This window comes from Girardinichthys multiradiatus, chromosome 11 (genome assembly GCF_021462225.1).
Source record: "Girardinichthys multiradiatus isolate DD_20200921_A chromosome 11, DD_fGirMul_XY1, whole genome shotgun sequence".
In the NCBI taxonomy this organism is placed as follows: Eukaryota; Metazoa; Chordata; class Actinopteri; order Cyprinodontiformes; family Goodeidae; genus Girardinichthys; species Girardinichthys multiradiatus.
In genome coordinates, this window is record NC_061804.1 from 1,059,977 (window position 1) to 1,073,410 (window position 13,434).

Consider the following 13,434-nt stretch of genomic DNA (forward strand, 5'->3'; position numbering starts at 1 on the left):
TATGGGTCCCAGCCAGATTGTTTTAAATATTACGACAGAAAAGGGAGGACTTCCTTTTAAAAACAGCCATTCAAAGTGAAAACACTGAAAGGCTGAAGTGGGCCACTTAAATAAAATACAACTGAAAAGGTTGAACAAAATGTTAAAGCTGCGAGAACCAAAACATAGATGATTCGTTTAAATATATGGCATTTACTGAAGCTTTTCTTCTCAAGTAAAGTGAAAGCCGCAGTGTTTTCTATTTCTGCAGAAATATGATCATATTTATTATGACCACCATGGGAGTGGAGAGAAAATAGGATAGATGCTAAAGTGAAGCAACACCCAGTCTCAGTTTGAGTTCAGCTCCATTAATCAGAACCTCTGCACACACCAGAGCTGTGACCTCTTTGCTGGAATTTTTATGCAAGAGCTCCTAAAGAAAACAGTGACTTCCCACCGTGGCGGCCTACTTTTGTTCTTGCTGCTAAACAGACATGCAACTGCAACGCTGAGCCCTCAGGATGTTCACGACAAGACAAGTCACAACAATCAGTTGGTTCTGTTTGGTTCACGAGGAACCGGCATCAGAATAAAAAGTATAAAGCCTACAGATCTCTATGTTCAGGCAATACTGGACTGATCTATCACTGAAAACTGTTCAATATTAATTATATTCCTGTGGGGAGATGGCTAACATTTTACACCGTAACAGGTGCACTAACATCAAGCAACACCTTGTTGTTGGTGCAGAGACTAAAGTTCACAATCTAGGTCACTTGGCAAGACATGCGTCATTGCTGTTATCACAACAGGGGCTGTGTCTGTGCTTCTTTAATCTCTATTGTATTTGATGAAAAGACACTTTATAGTCCATTAAATGTATGAAAAACACTGAAATGTTCCTTCAGTATCTAGTAAGACAAAAACATACAAATAAATCCTAAAATGCACAGAAAACAACAACAAATACTTTAAGTATAGAAACAGTCAGTCCTGCCCCCAATAAAAACACATCAAAAAGGAGAAAGAAAACTCAGAAAATCTGATAAAATAAGAAATATAACTAATTTCAGTATTATTAGATTATTATTTCATTTGGTTTTAATTTCCTATGGAAGTCAAATTTCCAGTTCCCAGAGTTCTCTTTAGATCTGCAGATCTAGAGACCTTCTTCTCTGTGAACAGAAGGTGGTTCTTATGAAAGCATTCTGATCTTCTCAGAGGTGTTCCACCAGTTCAACGTCTTTCAGATTAATAATAGATCTGTTTCTTTCTGACGTGTTTGAACTAAAGCTTATTTCCTAATATGGGTGGGTGTGTCTGAGAAGGAGTGCTGCTGCATAGAGATATCTCTGAATACAGCTCTAAAAAATATGTGCAGTCATTGTAAACAAAGAGTTTGCACCACCTAGGTTCAGTTCAAAGGTTTTGTTGGTTATGCTATAAAATAATCTGGTCAACAAATTTTAAAAGAAGGAAAACCCTCCAATGAATAACCACATATTACTTATAACTCTGTGTCACATTTGAGTATATTCATTCCTTATCTTTTCCTTGTTATTTTGTCAAAGAACCTGGCATCTATCTGCAACAGGCTTTGCTTCCATACAGCAGTATGATGACTATTTACTTCAGGGCACCAAGAAACAGAGCAAACATTATTTCATACATTTAACATGATGATTTTAGAAAAACAATAAATGTTGTGGTTCAGGCAGTTGTGAATTTCCAACCAACTTAAGAGTTTTACTGGTGTGTCTCAATTGTGAATCCAAATAGCCAAATTTCTGGTACTTTCTGCAGATCTGGAACGTACAACTTCTCCAAGATTATATCCTTTAACCTCTGAGTCCAACCGCTGCCAGGCTGTGATTCTGTTCAAGAATCGTGTCCAGCTTGCGATTCTGTTCTCTTAACATTTCAGTCTGAGTGTTGATCGCTCTACAGACTCCATCTAACATCGCAGGCAGCTTTAGAAAGCTTTGAACAGTCGCCCACGTTCTGCAAATCACTCGATAAGCCAAGTAACCACCAACTCCAGAAAGCAGAAAACCTGTTGTCAAAAGTCCAAATATGTACACATTTTCTACGTCCTCGACCGACATCATAGTCAGGAACACAATCTTCCACTGCTGCCAAGAATCCATTGTGTTTCCAGAGAAGAACGTCCCGTCTGGACAAGAGGTTCTCCTTTACCCTGTCTTCCTGTTGAAAAGAAATTTGATCAATTACGTTGAGAGTCCAGCTGATCAAATCCATAATTTACAAGTTTGGAGGATATGCAAAGCGAGGCTCTGAGAAAAATACAGACAAAAAGCAGAAGCAGGGATCAGCAGGGAGGGAGAGAGAGAAAGCATTTCCACCGAGATACAGCACTCTGGGAACAGCCTATTCGTTCAGAAATGTCTTTCTGTGTCTTACCCTCTTGCTTGAGGGTGTCAATAGTGGCCTTCTGGACAGCAGTCAGGTCGGCAGTCTTACCCATGATTGGGGTTTTGAGTGATGAACCAGGCTGGGAGTTTTAAAGGCCTCAGGAATCTTTTGCAGGTGTTTAGAGTTAACTCGTTGATTCAGATGATTAGGTTCATAGCTCGTTTAGAGACACTTTTAATGATATGCTAATTTTGTGAGATATGAATTTTGGGTTTTCATGAGCTGTATGCCAAAATCATCCGTATTAAGACAATAAAAGACCTGAAATATTTCAGTTAGTGTGCAATGAATCTAAAATATATGAATGTTAAATTTTCATCATGACATTATGGAAAATAATGAACTTTATCACAATATGCTAATTTTTTGAGAAGGACCTGTAGAAACAAGGACTAAAGCATATGCAAAAATCCAGGAGATAAATGTTTACATCTGGAATGCAAACATTTAACATTAAATTAACTGATATTTTATTCACCTCTCAGTCATTGTGTTCGATTCACTCATACAGCCGTGTGTTTGGAGACCTCCCTCCCATCAATGAGCTCAGCTTGGATTTACAGTAATGTTACAATCTCATTAGATGAGATGATTCAACATTGTTTGGCAGAGTCAGTAACGCTTCCTAACCACATGTTTAAAACACTGTGAAACTGAAGCAAACCATGAGTCATTTTAAAATTACTTTTACAGGCTGGGAAATCAATGATGTCTCTTGAAATGGCCTATATAAAACCTGTCATCTAGAGCTTGTTTCTGTTATAATGGTAGAGGATAAAAATGGTAGAGGTATGTGAGAAGGTCTTCACTGGAACTAAAAATATCAGCTCAGGTTTTAATCCCACTGAGAAAACTGGAACAAAACAAAACCAATGTATATTAGATGAGAATTTAATTTGCAGCTTGCTATAAAAAATATAAGGGATGGCTGTCCTAGTTTTTAGGTTGTGGTAAAGTCTTTGTCTTGAGCTGAAGATCTAGCAGCTGTTAAAAGGTTTTTATGTCTGAATTTGATGGTTGAACGTCAGAATTTGTTGTGCTTTAAAATGTTTCATTACTTAATTTGCTACAATATTGTTGTAGGTTTTGCAGCAGCCAAACATTTCTGTAATTGTAGGAAACTGGTCTAATCTCACAGTTCTGGATTTTTATAAAGTCTTTCAGAGTTTTTCTGAATTTCTTTGTCAGGGAAACTTTTGTTGCAAGAGCATTACACACTGGAATCAGTCCTAGTAAAAATCATTTCAGCAGATCCAGAGTTTTCATGAATAGAACATGTGGTCCCAGTCCAGACAAACCACAGCGTATTTATTATCTGTACTGGTGCAGAAAATGTTCAGGATCAGACATAAAAGAAAGAGACGCAGGGAGAGAGCCGGGTTCCCACCCTGGAGCCAGGCCTGGGGTCAGGACTCCTGGGTAAGCGCCCGGTTGGTTGGATTGCTCCTTGCGAGACCCGGCAGGGCTAAGCCCGAACGAGAGACACAAGGTCATCCTACATTGGGCCCATCACCTGCAGGGGAAATCATGAGGGACAGGTGCAAAGAGGATCTGGCAACGGACGAAGGTGGAGACCTCGACGATCTGATCTCCGGATAATTAAACTGGCTCTTGCATCCCTTCCCCCTACGGCTCCCCCCGGAGGAGCTGGAGGAGGTGTCTTGGGAGAGGGAAGTATGGCTTTTCTACCCCTGCGATCCGGTTCCGATGAAGCAGAAGATGACGAGTACAAGTACATTTATAGCAGTTGATCAATTCAGCAAAGCATCAAGCATCATGCTCTGCTGAATATGATTAGGAAATCTTTTTCTCATAAGCTTTCGAGAAAAACTACCAACAACCACGGCTTTCAATGTGTTTTTTCTTTTTGTTCTTGTTGATGTCTGTGAATGTTTCTGCACAATTATCTGCTAATGTTCTAATGTTCCCCAGTTCTTCAGTTTGTTTTTGTTGAACTCCCCCAAGAACCAGATACCCCTTAGAGGTCAAAGTCCAAAATCCAAGGCTCATGTCAGCAAGTCACATCACTTCCTGTTTTCCTCACTTCCTCCATCAGACTGAAACTGTTTGAGAAGCTTTTGGGAAAAAATCCCTTTCTACACACAATTAGCGTTATACAGCCAAATGTGATAGTTCAGTGCTACCAACCACACCTGATGTGCATCCTAAAAACAACCTTTGGAACCATTTACACTTTAAAAACCAAGGTCAGATTTTTTTGGGGGGAAGATTTCCATTCCTGTGGAGTCTATGATGGCGAGCTACCCTTGATACAAGAACCTTTCTGTGGAGAACTGCCCATACATCCCTTTTTGAGTCAGTAGGAACTGGGGACTTTGAACTGTCACGGCCTCCAACTTTTGAGAATATTTCTTTTTGTTGTTTTGTTGACCTGTGACTGAAAGGTCTTATAACTAAAGTTGTTCTTTATGCAGATCTGCTTGTATTTAATTGTCTAGCTCTTGGTTTAAATATGATCTGTTTTTCCACCCTTAAAACTTGTGTTTGTGATCAATGGCATCCAGTATGGTGTTGGGCTCCTCCAGAACCTAGACTTTGAAATCAAACTGTCCAAGTGCCTCTGATTTTTAGATAGAAATAGGGCGTCTAAACAGGACTTTGTAAAAAGCTTTTAAAGTTTTACCTGAAAGAAGCTCTTCTCACCTCAGCTGGAAGCATTCACAAACAGGAACCGTAATGTTAAAAGAGAAACTGGAGGAAATAAGGGACTAACTGTGCCTTGAGATTTGATTCAACTGGTAGTCAACAATAGATAAATACAAAGAATTAAAAACAACTGGTTTATGTTCTTTATCAGATTGACGAGTGTAAATAACCACAACAAGAACAGAAATCTGATTTCTGTAGAGACAAAAGGTCCTGAAAGAGTCAAACCTGGAGCGTTGTTTCTGTTATGTACGGGACGAGTTTGGACAGGTTCTGATCATCTGGTGAAGTTCCCATTAAGAGTCTCAGTGGACGGTGACGGGACGCCAACACTGTTTAAAGTTACAGCTCATCATTTAATATATTGTCTCTTTCTCTGTGACTGACTGATCATATGGGAGAATAAATGAAAGCCTCTTTCTTGGTGAAATAAGAATAACAGATTGTTTGAGTTTAAATATCTTCGGTTGCAGGCTCCTACATATGGTTACCAATATTCATAGAAGGTCTTTACAAACAGTGCTGCCAAGATAAAACTCTCCCTTAGATATTAAAATTAGATGTAAGTTTTGTTTTTTCTTTGTTGTTCAGATGAAATTGAGCTGGATCACAAAGACCTTCGCTGGGTCGGGGCCTGGTGGCTGGGCTTCCTGGTGGCCTCCAGCCTCCTCTTCCTCACTGCGCTGCCATACCTGTTCTTTCCCAGAGAGATGCCCAAAGAGGTGAGTCAGGCTTACCAGATGTTAGAAGAATTATACCACCGCAGCTTCATCTCAGAACCTAACATCATGTCTGCCTTCTATGTAATATTCTTTGCATCACATCAAACCATAAACTTGGTATTGGCATATTATAACAATGAGGGGCAGAGAAAGCTTAGTTGGTGGTGTTTCATCTTTGACCTCAAAATAGATCTGCAAATGTTTATTATTTCTCCCTTTTTGAAATGTGGTCCTTTGATAGTTGGAACATGCTCTCTGGTCCTCTTCCTAAATAATAGGGACCTACACCCTGATCTGTCAATGCATGGGTTTTGTTCCGGTCTTCCATGTGACACTGAAGAGGCATGTAGCTCGTCATTGTCCAGAGGGTTTAGCAGCTCAAGGCTTATCCCGTCCATCCGGTTCCACCAGGGCTTCCTCTGTATGGTAATAGCTCACAGTGAATACAAGTACTGCTGAACTCCTAGCAAACAACAATAAAATGTACATGTAATGTGTGTGAGCAGTCTGTAGATCATCAGTCAGTGACAGGAAGGCAGAGTCATTTTCTTTCTTAAAACACATTTTAAAGGAACCAATTTCCATGATGACACTTAATCTGAAATAGAGCGTCTTTGAGTGATGATGATCTGCTGAGGTCAGGAAAAAGAAGGGGTCAAGTTTGTTGAAAAAAGGAAATGAAGGACTTTTAACCTCTAGAGCAACAATGTTTCTGCACACAGAGAGTGATGTGAAGTTATTAGATCTGATGAGGACTTTAACCTCCTGTTTGTGAAGCTCATTCCTGTTGCAACTTGTTGAGGTAAAGTGGGTTCGGTTTGCGTTGGCTCCAACCCAGTTAACAAGAAAAGACAAAACTGCACATGTTTAATCTGTTAAATGACGTAGATGTCCAGAAGACTGCTCCACAGAGTTTAAGTTTAACCCTCAAGGGAAAGAAAGAGCAGGCAAACTTTCAATTTTCTTTAGCTTCCAGAGCAGAATTTGGAAGATGCACCCAGGGGGAACATTTTATCTTCAGACCAGCACAGAGTAATTAGGAACATTGAAGATCATAACTTCTCCATTCACTGACCTCAAACAATTGCCTTTATGTTTGGAAACAAAAGCATCAGCTGTTGGGTATTTCACTGGGAGCAGAAATAAGAACCAACCTGAAAATGTTGCACATCCACCAACATCAGGAGAAAGTTACCAGAGCAGCAGAGCTTCTTGGCAGGAGGAGTAAACTCCATAAATCAGGTGACTCCTCAGGATCCTGAGATCTAAATGATGGTGGGATCAGTCGCATCTCAGTGGGAGACTCTATCAGAACTAGCTAATTCTTCACCTTTTAAAGTAAGGAGTCTAATTTTTCATTTTATTATCTTCTTCAGGGGCCTGGATCGTGGTAGGGAGAGTTTAAGAGCTGGTTTGTGTAATTGAACAGTGAGCTTCACTGGGTCCTAACGTTTTTATTCCACATTTCTGGTTTTGCGTTACTTTTAGACCAGTGGTTTGAGTCTTATTGTCTAAATGACCTCGCTGGGGCGTTGGTGCTGTAGCGCTACAGCAGGCGCCCCATATTCAGAGGTTGTAGTCTTTGACCAGCTGTACTGGGTTCAATACTCGACCTTGTGACCTTTGCTGCATGTCTTCCCGCTTCTCTCTCTGCCCATTTCCTGTCTGTTAACTATCAATAAAGGCCACTATTGCCAAAAGAATCATACAACATAAATGACCTCTGCAGTGTGACCATGAGCTGTTCAGGAGATAAAATTATGGCAAACAAATAAAACTTCAGTTCATCTTTAAAAATCAACCAATAACTAAAAGCTTTGAATGAAGACCTGCTGCAGGGCAAAAAGATCTGCCAGAATAAGGATGTCCTGTGGTACAATCTTCTGGGTTTTCCTGAGATCATGGTGGCCTCCTCATTAAACATACCAGGAAGATTCTCTAAGTCTTTTAAGTACTGATCAGGCTCCAGAATCTCTTGTTTTCTTTTAGGTCTGATCTGCTGGTTTAGATCTTCTTAACTGGAAGAGACATCTAAACTCATGTCTTGATGTTTCAGTTCAACAGTAAAACATAACAAAAAAGATCCGTGGAAGGAAAATGTTCTGGAGGTCCCATGACAGAGAAGGTCGTTTAAATCCAGCAGAAAATGGTTCAGTTACAAGATGATCCAATTTCTTCATCAGGACTCATGTTTCCAACATGTATGTCATTTTTACTAAAAATAAGAGTGTGTCAATACACACACACACACACACACACACACACAGAGTGTTTAAGCTTCTGTAGATTGAAGAAAGTAACAACCTGATGCATTCAATGAACAGGAAAAAGTTGGAATATTTCTGATTTTCAGAATATAACCTGAACCTCACTGATCAGAGATGATCAATTATTATGCCTGAACATAACTTCCTGACTGATGTTTTTCAAGAACCTCAACATGAGGGGGGAGCATGTCAAGTTCCTTGCTGGAGCATGGTGGTAGTTGCTCCATGATGCGGGCCCAGTGTGGATCAATCAGCATGGCTAGTTCATTGAGAATTTAAAGCAGGAGCAACGCCATGGTAGCCATGGTGGTATCATCATGCTAGCATGTAGCTGCATCTTGAGCTGGAGCAGGCATGATCACAGGTCTGCATGGCATGATCAGTGCTGACCTTCTGTATAAAGTGTAGCGAGGTTGAAGGATGACGACTTCAGGATGTGGAAAATAGAACTGGAAATGTTTTTTTTTACTGGAAGTCCTAAGAGGTGGAAGTCATGGTGGGTCGTGAAGGGTCATGAAGGTCAAGGAGAGTGCTGCGGGGTCTTTGTCCTCTGTGAAGGAAACAGTTCCTCTTGTTTGCATGAGGTAGCTTACTGTTTCCTTTAGACTCTGAGAACTCCAGCCAGAAAAGGATCTGCTTCTAGTGAACCTGGTGTGGTCTCCACTATCAGTGAAGAGGTTTTCAGAAGGACTGACCTGAAATAAAGTCTCTGAGGTTTTTCACTTCATAGTAGCAGACACACATTTCAGAGAATCAGGGTTAATAACAGATCATTTATGGGGCTTTAGTCCTAAAATGATCAAAATGAGCTGGTTTTCAACAATATTGATGATTCAGTGACTAAACGTGATGTTCAATGTTCACGTTGGACGAGATAATCTGAAGCCTCCAGGTTGGCTTAAAGTCTTTGGAAGGAAGTTCTGCCTTCTTTGTTTAAATTAGAGCAAAGGAAACCTGTGGATGGGATGTCTTCAGGAATGTTCTGATCAGATTGTCAGACCAGAACAAGGGTCTGGATCAGCCTTCTAGCCCATTGTTGGTTCATTGCATGTAGATTTTCCTGTTCAAACACTTTTATAATAATTTTGCTGTTAATGAAAATTAACTCAATGCTTGATTCAGAGATTTATTTATTGTCTGAAATCTGACCTGATTTTAAAACTGAAACCAAGAAAGTCTTGGCTTCGCTCAGCAGGTTTGCTGTTCTATGAGCTGTGGTTCTGTACTACTGACAGAGATCCAGTTGGTTGTTCAGAACCACCTTCAGAGAAATGTGTCTGAGCCCATGTAATACCAGGAGCTTTACAAGGCAAACAGGCCCAATTATTTTCCAGAGATAAACTAATAGACTTGTAGAGAATAGTTAATGGATCAGAACCATTGCATCTTATCTGTTTCATTAAATAAAATATATTTTTCTTTGAATGTTAATCTGAAGAATTAAGTTTTTGATTATCAGTTTCAGGCTTTATAAGAAGAAATGAGACGAATAGTAAATATATTTATTCTCAGAATCACAACATCGCCGTTTCAGCTGAAAGTGAAAGAATGTTTTAGAACTTCCAGAACCCAACCATTAATTTGTTCATTATTAATCCCACAAACATGTTTTAATGATTCATTCATTAAAGAAACAAAACCTAAATAAACAGGAAATCAAACTAATTGAAGCTGATTAAAGCTTTAACCTCATCGGTCTTTGTTCAAGGTTTAGTTCAAGGTCCTCCTACATTATTTGGACTTCTACATAACCAACCTGAGGTACAGTTTGGAGAAGAAGGTAGTAGAGGAATGATCTCCAACTCAGCCACCAGTGGTCCATTAGCTGTGAACCTCTGAGATGAAACTCTGCTCCCACACGCCCACCTTCCTGACTCTGCAGACCAGAAAGATCTGGACGTACAGCTGGTACCAGCAGGGTCACCCGCAGACTGGCAGAAGGCCTCACTCAGCTCTCTGGCCTCAGAACATTTAGGCAGTTTCTCCAATTGGACCTTGGACCGGACTGTAAACAATCAGATTTGCTGGATAAACTGGATTCTGGCCTCTGCTGCTGGTTTCCAGGAAGAGCTGAAGCTGTTATAGCTGCAAAGATGGGCTGACATCGCACCAGACCTTCTGGATTGAGAATGGATTGTTATTCATCCTGTGTGTCTGTGAAGGCAGAGGAGTGAATACTTTTAGCTACATGATGTATCAAAATAGTCAGTCTTCATAAACCATCTGCTGGGTTTCAGTAACAGAGGAGCATAAAGTTGAACAGGAAAGATCTAAATCTTCAAAGCTGGACTCGGTGACTCAGACTAAATAAATCCAAACTTTTCCTGGAAGCAGCCACCTCACACTCAGAGACAAGAGAGATTTATTTAAAGCAGTGAGAGCAGGAGGTTTCAGATCCTGCAGAACAAAACTGCTCCATCATGTAATGTTCCTCTCTATATTTGTGCAGAACGAAGCGGACGACGTGGAGTCCAGATCGGACTGCAAACCTCAGCAGCAGCAGGACCCAATAAGGGAGCTCTCCCTCGTTCAGTTCCTTAAAAGTAAGAGTCAGTTTTCTGCTTCTGCTTCCTGTCTGACTCAAGGTCAGCGTCTGATTCATCTTGCTGACATAAAGTCAACAGCTGCTAAATGCTTCCTTCAATGCTCAAACCATCATGCAGTTTGGCTAAGAACCAATAAACACAAAGAACAACCACAGATGGTGCCGGTTTGCTGAGATTTGTTGGGAAATCAACATTTTCCAGATAACTGGCCTAGAAATGAAATCAGAGGAGTTCACATGTGATTCTGAGCAGGAACATAAGCGGTCAAACATTGAGAAATGAAACTAAAGACGATGCGATTCTTTAGGTTTCCCCCGTATCGCTCTGCGGACGCTGCGCAGCCCCATCTACCTGCTGGTGGTCCTGGGACAGGTCAATCTGGCGGCACTGCTGTCTGGCCTCGCCACCTTTATGGCCAAGTTCATCGAGAAACAGTTCAGCCAGACCATCTCCTTCTCCAACATGATGATAGGTGAGCACAATTCTGCAGATGTCCGTCTGGGGTGAATTTACATGTTTTCAGGTTTTTCTGCAGTGATCAGATGCAGGTTAATTCGCCAGGATGAGCTTCCTGTCAGCTCAGGTGAAGTTGTGAAGGGATCCACTGGTCCAATCAGAACACTGGTTCCTATAAAACAGAAGCAAATGTCTCTGTGTGATACCAATAAAGCTGCAACAGAGCGGCCTCACATGCAGGAAATGAAGCTGGGAACATTGTAGTTGCAGGGTGTCCAAGAGGCTCCAATGAGGTCCTCCTACTGATTGGTTTGGACATCTGGAGAAGAAAAGCTGAGAGCTACCATGAGTCCAGTGTGGTGCCAACCTGATCCAATACATGTGTGGGGTGGCTTTCCCTTCAAGTATCCCGCTGTGGTCAAAACGTGGGATCAAAACGTCCTCCAAGAGTATGTTCTTCCAACAACGATGATCTGGGGATTTTCCAGCATGGTGGAGCATTGTGTCACCAGAACAAACGTGGTTGTGTTTAACCTGTGGTCAGGAAAATCCTCAGATCCTAACCTCCACTGAGGACATAATGATCACCTCAAAGCACTGAGAAGATAAAAGAGGGTCACCGGTCAGAATTTGGTCCAGAAGGTGATTTCCAGTAGGACAGAGAGACTTACTGGAGTTAGGAAGGAGGAACCTAGCTGGAGATCCTCAACCAGATGGATTTCCTAATAAAAACATTTAAAATGTTCTCCTGGAAACAACATAACTGTTAAGGTGCGTTCACACCAAACGCGATTTCTGCGAAAGGAGCGGCCAATTTACATGTTATCCCTATGTAGAGGCGCGTTCAGGAGCGGAGCGGCGCGGTGCAAAGGACGCGGAGGGTGCGGCGTGGAAGGCGCGGCACGCGAAGCGGGAGCGGGGCGGCGCGATGGACGAGTTGAAAAATCGGAACTTTTTCCTAAATTCGCTTCGCGTCAACCAATCAGGGACAGGGATGTGGCTGTGACGTAGGGTGAAGGACCAAAGCGGAGAAGAAGCCGTTGTCAATGATGGAGGACCAGATCATAGTGGCGGTGTGCGGCAAGCCAGAGTTGTTTGATTCAACTAATTACTTTTACTGAGACAAGTACAGAAAGGACCTGGTTATGTTCAGGCACAAATATCTTATATTTAGGAGATGTGGACATTAAAAATCGGCTGTTTTTTTTTACTGAGCTGAGATTTATTTACTCACTGAAGACAGATGGACAGGCGTTCAGTGGCGGGGATACAGTGCCGGTAAACCGCGGTGAAGTTAGTTTGAAGTTGGATGTTCAAGCTCCGCGGAGTTAGCGGCATCTAGCTCACGGTTGATCCGATTCAGGCACTCAGATTTTCCACGATTGTTTGGTACGGAAACTTATTGATGGTCCTTAGTGAACCACCGCGTGTCAGAAGAGGGAGCAACAGAGAGCAGCTAGCCGAAATCTTGGTGCCTGACTCAGATCGGCCGTGGGCTGGATGCCGCTGGCTCCGCGGAGCTTGAGTGTCGGGTGTCCGGCTTCGGGCTGGCTTCACTGCGGTCGCCGGTAGTTGGCGTCTCGGAGGCCGATTCGTCTCCCAACGCGGGGCAGCAGATCTTCGAACTGGGTCCTGGATAGACAGAAGTACCGCTGAAATCGACCGTCATCCAGACGCAGCTCCTGGAGTAGGTGGTGGTACTCTCCGAACTGTTCCCGTCCCTGAAGAATCTGGTGAACCCAGGGACATTGATGTCGGCGGCGTTTTTCGGCTCTCCACAAGTAAAACACCGTGATTATCCGTGAAATCCATGTCCAGCATGTTCAGTTGAAACCAGCAAGCAGCAGATGGAAGCTGCTCCTATTTGAAGACGCAGCGAAGCGTTGCCGCTTGTTGCCGAATGCCAACGCGGAGTTCACGCGGAATGTCAAGCGGGCAAAAGCACACAAATGAGGAGAAAAATTCGCAGAAATCGTGTTTGGTGTGAACGCACCATTACAAAACACAGCATCAGAGTCACTGCAGAAACGTTATTCTTAATACTTTGTTTGAATTGCTCTAAATTAAATTATAACCTTCAAGTCTGTCCAATCACATCAGCCATGGTTAGCTGATTAGCTTCTAGTGTAACTGGATCTGTGGACTTTCCTGTTTCAGGAGGAGTCGGGATCCCGCTGGCGGTGCTGGGAATCGTCCTGGGTGGAGCTCTGATGCGCAGGTTTAACGTGTCGGTCAGCGGTGCCAGCAAGCTGTGTTCAGGAGTCATTTTGCTCTGCATGTTCTCCGCCCTGCCGATGCTCTTCATGGGCTGCTCTACTAAGACAGTCGCCGGGATCTATCCTGAGAGGTAGCTGCACCATC

General features: G+C 42.3%; 1 protein-coding gene across 1 annotated transcript in view; it reads left to right on the plus strand.

Annotated features, from left to right (window-relative positions):
• slco2b1 (solute carrier organic anion transporter family, member 2B1) overlaps positions 1-13,434 on the plus strand; it is a 29,605-nt gene that overhangs the window by 10,359 nt on the left and 5,812 nt on the right. Inside the window, exons 7-10 of the mRNA XM_047379094.1 lie at positions 5,674-5,804; positions 10,521-10,614; positions 10,925-11,089; positions 13,231-13,420. Coding sequence (XP_047235050.1) covers positions 5,674-5,804; positions 10,521-10,614; positions 10,925-11,089; positions 13,231-13,420 — 580 coding nt within the window. The remainder of the gene's footprint in view (positions 1-5,673; positions 5,805-10,520; positions 10,615-10,924; positions 11,090-13,230; positions 13,421-13,434) is intronic.